Source organism: Bidens hawaiensis, unplaced genomic scaffold (assembly GCF_021521415.1).
Source record: "Bidens hawaiensis isolate Kalapana, Puna unplaced genomic scaffold, B.hawaiensis_p1.1 tig00052594_1, whole genome shotgun sequence".
In the NCBI taxonomy this organism is placed as follows: domain Eukaryota; kingdom Viridiplantae; phylum Streptophyta; class Magnoliopsida; order Asterales; family Asteraceae; genus Bidens; species Bidens hawaiensis.
Window position 1 is genome coordinate 69,111 of NW_027499470.1, and position 5,968 is coordinate 75,078.

General features: G+C 34.5%; 1 protein-coding gene across 1 annotated transcript; it reads left to right on the forward strand.

Moving 5' to 3' along the window:
• Positions 1–362: 362 nt before the first annotated feature.
• On the forward strand, positions 363–4,617 carry LOC143599728 (putative serine/threonine-protein kinase At1g01540). The gene is made up of 7 exons (XM_077077617.1): positions 363–960; positions 1,656–1,760; positions 1,846–1,968; positions 2,041–2,211; positions 3,103–3,232; positions 3,597–3,806; positions 4,371–4,617. Exons 1-7 carry the CDS (start codon positions 392–394, stop codon positions 4,500–4,502), a joined length of 1,440 nt encoding a protein of 479 aa, XP_076933732.1. The 5' UTR covers positions 363–391; the 3' UTR covers positions 4,503–4,617.
• Positions 4,618–5,968: the final 1,351 nt, after the last annotated feature.

Here is a 5,968-nt window from a genome sequence, read left to right on the forward strand (position 1 = left end):
TTAATTTTACACCCTCATTAATCGTTAACTTAAACAACTTCAAAAAAGAATATTTATGGTAAAGATAAAACGACAAAATGGAAAACCAAAAACCTCACCTTTCTATTTCTTGAAACAAAATTCTTTTTCTTGAACCAGCTTCTAGTACACATGGTCTGAAGAAAACTACAAAAGGCTAAATTTGACAAGGTCTCAATCAATCCAGCAATACACTTCCCCACCCTCCAATCCCCCAAAAAAACCCCACTTAATTTCCTATCCATTAATAATAATAATAATAATAATAATAATAATACTCCCACTCCACACCACTGCCACAGCCTCCATTTCTGTCTCTCTTCTCCATTATCATGTTCCATCATCGTACCTAAACCCAAACCCAGAAACAATCATGTCGGGTTTCCTAAACGACCAACTCTCCAAAAGAACCTCAATCTTCGGCTTACGTTTATGGGTCGTGGTCGGAATTTGCGTCGGAGCTGCAATCGTCATCTTAATGTTCTTAATCTCACTCTACTTCACCTCCAAACACAACAACTCCTGCAAAAAGACCAAAACTTTACCCCAAAAACCTTCAATTCCCACCATTTCCAAAGAGATCCGTGAAATCCGGGTCGACCCGGTCCAGACCCATCCGAGTGAAAACCCGTGTCCGGAATCGGAAGATGCAGTGGATGGGTATCAGAAGATTCAGATAGACATAGGGAAGAAGCACCGGATTTCTTACCCGGGCGGGTCGTCGCATGAAGGCGGGTCGGGTGATCAGCAGGCGGTGGTTTCGGTTCAACCCGAGGTGTCGCATTTGGGGTGGGGCCATTGGTATACACTAAGAGAGCTTGAGATTGCCACAAATGGGTTTGCGGATGAGAATGTCATCGGTGAAGGTGGATATGGGATTGTTTATTGTGGCGTTTTGACCGATAAATCGACAGTTGCGGTTAAGAATTTGTTGAATAACAGGTTAGACGCTGCCAAGTCAGTTTACTTGAGTCTGAATTGCGGTTAATTCGAGTCTGAATTATGGTTTTTGGAGCTAAATTCATTGAATTGGGTTCCTTTTTTGCTCAATTTGGCCCGCAATTTGTTTTTGCTATTGATCATGAGCTGATTATCATAATTCATGTTTTGATGATGGCATTTGAAGCTTAAATTATTGATTTTTTTTTTGCTCAATTTGGCCCATAATTTTATTTTGCTATTGATCATGAGCTGATTATCATAATTCATGTTTTGATGACGGTTTTCATAGCTTAAGTTATCGAATTTCGCTCAATTCGGCCCACAATTTGTTTCCATTTCTTAAATTATGATCAAGATCATTGTTTAATGTGTATAATTTCAGTTTCTGGTGCTTGTATATGCGGAAACTGATTCTCGCAACTTCACTATCTGATCATGATCTGATTATCGTAATTCTAATTTAGATGATGGTTTTTTAAGCTTAAATTATTGAATTTTGCTCAATTTAGCCCACACATTGTTTCAATTCTGTAATTATGATCAAGATAATTGTTTGATGCCTAATAATTTTCAGTTTCTAGTGTTTGGGTACAGGGAAACTTATATCTCTATCTGATTTTTTTGATATGATATAACTTCTAAACCACAATGCCAAACATTCCCTTATCTTTGTTTTTTTTAATTAATCTAAACAGAGGACAAGCTGAAAGGGAGTTCAAGGTTGAAGTAGAAGCAATCGGGCGTGTACGCCATAAAAATCTAGTTCGTTTGCTCGGTTATTGTGTCGAAGGAGCACACAGGTAACCTTTTGTTTTTTCTAAATTTTAAAAATTTTAAAAAATTTACGTTAATAGATTCTTGACATAAGCTTGGTTTCATGTTTAGAATACTCGTTTATGAGTATGTAGATAACGGGAACTTAGAACAATGGATTCATGGAGACGTGGGACCAACAAGCCCACTTACATGGGAGATACGAATGAACATTATACTCGGTACCGCCAAAGGGTACATTATTAATCCAAAACTTTCATTCTTATTTAGTATTATGTTTGTCATGCGCCTTTTGTATTTTTATAGGTTGACTTATTTGCATGAGGGTCTTGAGCCGAAAGTTGTTCATCGTGATATTAAATCAAGCAATATTTTGCTCGATCGGCAATGGAACCCTAAAGTTTCGGATTTTGGGTTGGCAAAGCTTTTGGGCTCGGAAAGTAGTTATGTCACCACCCGCGTCATGGGAACATTTGGGTATATAAGTTTATTCTTCTTGTTTATATTAACTTTGATTAATGTTGCAATTTCGACCAATTTGATATTGCATCTCGGCTTGTAAACGAAGTGAATGAACAAGAACAGAGGATGCATGTGTTCATTCGTTTAACTTTAACCGAACAAACGATTCAACAGGAACAACTAAACGATTGGGGTTTCTTGTTCGTGTTCATTCATTAAGAAAATGAATGTTTTCGTGCTTGTTTATGTCCGTTCGTTAATAGTATAAACGAAAGGCTCATGAGCATAAATGAATGAACAAACTGAGTGCACGTTTTGTTAGTTCGTTTAACTTTAACTGAACAGATTGATCGACCACAAACAACTAATCAAACGGGGTTTTCTTGTTCGTGTATGTTTGTTAAGAAAATGAACGTGTTCGTGCTGTTTATGTTCGGTCGTTAGCAGTATGAATGAACTGTCCATGAACATAAACGAACCAACATAACTGAGTGAACTTTCAGTTTGTTTGTTTATTAAATAAACGAAAAGTTCACAAACATAAACGAATACTCACAAACGTATATAACCAATCGGGGCATGTATTCGTTTAACTTAATCAACAAAAGCTTTTGTACCATCCTCGTTCGTATATTATATGAACTTCCCGCCGAACAGTTCACTAAGCGTTTGGTTCGTTTACTAGGCTACTAGTTGCATCCTCATAAAATCTTTTTATTCAAAAAAGCAGTATTATTGAAACAATAGAATTCTTCTAATCGTATTTCATATACAAATTATTTAAAAAACAAGTTTAAATCTTTGACAAACATTATTTCTGGTCAACTCCATTGTTTTGACGCGTACAGTATTTACCCATTCTATGTTCCCAAATTACAAAAAAAACATTTATGTTTTTCTTAATAGGTACGTTGCTCCGGAGTATGCAAGCACCGGCATGTTAAACGAAAGAAGCGATGTATATAGTTTCGGGATTCTAATTATGGAAATAATTAGCGGTAGAAACCCTGTAGATTATAGTCGGCCTCCAGGAGAGGTTTGCGTTACTTTTCTTAATTTTTAATGTCGTTTTTATTATGTTAGTAGGTTAGAATCCATCTATTACATGGTTTGAATAAATGACGTATCAAGCTAGTAATAAACTTTTAGAAGTTATAAAACGATATTTTGAAACTACATATAAGTTGTTGACTAGTGATTTAATATATTTGAAGTCAAATATCTCACATAAGTTACTATATTTAATATATGATGTTTTATTACTATGAATACGAAGGAGTGAAATAAGATAAACAAGAATAAGAATCTTGGGCTCACATAATTATGACACGCGACACAAACAATTACTTATTTATCAAGTATAGATTTGGGTTTTAATTTCTTAATCGATACCGATGCAGGTAAACCTTGTTGATTGGCTTAAAGCAATGGTATCAAGTAGAAATGCTGAGGGGGTTTTGGATCCTAAAATGCCTGAGAAACCGTCTTCGAGAGCATTGAAACGCGTTCTTTTAGTTGCATTGCGGTGTGTGGACCCCAGTGCTCAAAAGAGGCCCAAAATGGGTCATGTGATTCACATGCTAGAAGCCAATGACTTTCCCTTTCGAGATGTAAGTATCATAATAATCTTTTTGTTAATCAATGGTTGATTGATTATTATATATTTGGGCTAAAACATTTGTGTCACACTATTTATTCAGTTCTAAATTACTTAACATTTAGAAAATAAAAATGAATTTCCATACATTTGGTCCAGCTCTTTGGGCTTTTAATTACATGGAAAACCGAAACCGAACAGACAATTCGATTTTTTTTAAACATAAAAACCAAGCCGTCAGCTTTTGCTTGGATTCGGTTATTTCGGTTACGGATCGGTTTGTTCGGTTTCATGCACGCTCCACTAGTTAGACAAATTTATTTTTATTTGGAAAAATTGTTTGTTTGAGTTAAAAGTTTTTAAAATAATAAATATTGTTCATGAATAAATAATATAAAATAATCAGTTTCATACCAGCTGCAACAAAAATAACGATCAGTTAAATAGCAATAATGTGCATTACCTGATCCTGTTGGCTATATTGTTTTGTTACATATTTTGATTATTTAAAATTGTTCGTACTTACAAAACGTGTATCAAAACACCCCCAAATCAGAAATTTGATTATTAATTGCAGGACCGAAGAGGGAGCCGGGAGACGGGAAGGGAGAGATCATTTGAGAAACGACACATTGAGTCGGGTGACAGTAGTGGATATGAAAGTAGCATTCAAACCAACAGATCTGAATGGAAAAAACAAGAACATTAGTAGAGCTTACTTGGGCTAAGGTTAAATGTTTGTGTATAATGTTGTTAATTTATCTAAGGTTACACGTTTACAACTACTCATTGTAGATTTCATACAAATATTTTCAGTTTTTTTTTTCCTCTGAGGTGTTTATTTTTTCTAACGGTCGTTTGGTTTATGGTTAGTTTTGTGTTGTGAGCTTGTTTTGATCGGTTTTGACTTTTGAGTGTGGAAACAAAAAAAATAGAAATGTTGGGTTTTTTTTTTTTTTTGTGTGTGTTTGTGTGTGTGTAATTGAATGAATTGATGCTTTATACATCTGTTACCATTTGTCAAATTTTCTGATTTACTTTAACTGTAGACATGACTTATTGATTCACGCTTACAAGTTATTCCAGAATTAAGTCATCAAATTCCCCAATTAAGTGTAGTTTAAACTAGCTCGGTTCATTAAGAGGACATGAGAGCTTGAGATTTGATCGTTTTAAACGCTTTATCCAAAGCTTGGGCTAAGATTGTGAGTAAATTTTCAAACTCAAGCTCAAATCGTTATTTATTTGTTAATTATGTGTAATTTACATCCAAAGCTTACGCTTATTTTGTCTATATATAATATAAATCATAGCTTGCACAAGTAGGTAATTCAAAGCTGATGATATCTCATCAGCATCTAAACCTGTTTATACTTCTAGTAAGAATCAACTAAATTTTTTAACCGCTTTGCTTATGTATTTTTGTCATCCACACTCATTACTTAAAAATACAAAGTCTTATTCAACACTTAATATCGTTAAACTAAAGGCATTTACATCCAATATGAATTCTCATGTCTTGATCAGACCATTTACTATGCCAGTGTTCGACTGAGTTCTAATTTATAAGTTCTAACAAACCACATATTATATGCACATGCCATTATTTTAAACAAACACTTAATACTATTTTAATTTCTTAGACTTAAATATGAACTACATGACAAACAGAAGAAGAAAGGCTCAAAAGGAAAATGGGGAATATCCGAATATATGGAATTTTGCGTTGAACTTGAAAATTATTATATTATCTTTTATCAATTTGAGATGGAAATGGAATCTCCGGGAAGTTAGTGGATTTTTATGCAAGAGCTTGACATCCTTGAATCCTTGTCGGTATTTTAGATACGTTTCACGGGTGAACTTTTCTAGACATGTTTATTTGTTTGAATGTGTGTACACTTTACATTACCAGTTATTACGACGAATTTTTATTGTCACTAAAATCTTATAACAATTACTTTGTATCATAATTAGCAATGCACTTTGTCAAATTTTACGGGGTAACATAATGGTAAAATGTGACCTCACACATCCGTAATCGCAGACAGTAATGGATAGCCCAAACCTGCCATCAGCTGCTCTAGGGAAAACCTATCACGCGAAAGCTCACTGCAGTAAAACCCAATTGGAATCGGATTCGAACTTAAGAATTTATGGTCTCCAACCTAAATC

Excerpts from the sequence above, each read along its gene's own strand:
- LOC143599728 (XM_077077617.1), top strand. The coding sequence starts at position 392 with ATGTCGGGTTTCCTAAACGACCAACTCTCCAAAAGAACCTCAATCTTC. Across the intron at positions 961-1,655 it reads AAGAATTTGTTGAATAACAG|AGGACAAGCTGAAAGGGAGT; the intron begins GTTAGACGCTGC and ends TAATCTAAACAG. Across the intron at positions 1,761-1,845 it reads TGTGTCGAAGGAGCACACAG|AATACTCGTTTATGAGTATG; the intron begins GTAACCTTTTGT and ends TTTCATGTTTAG.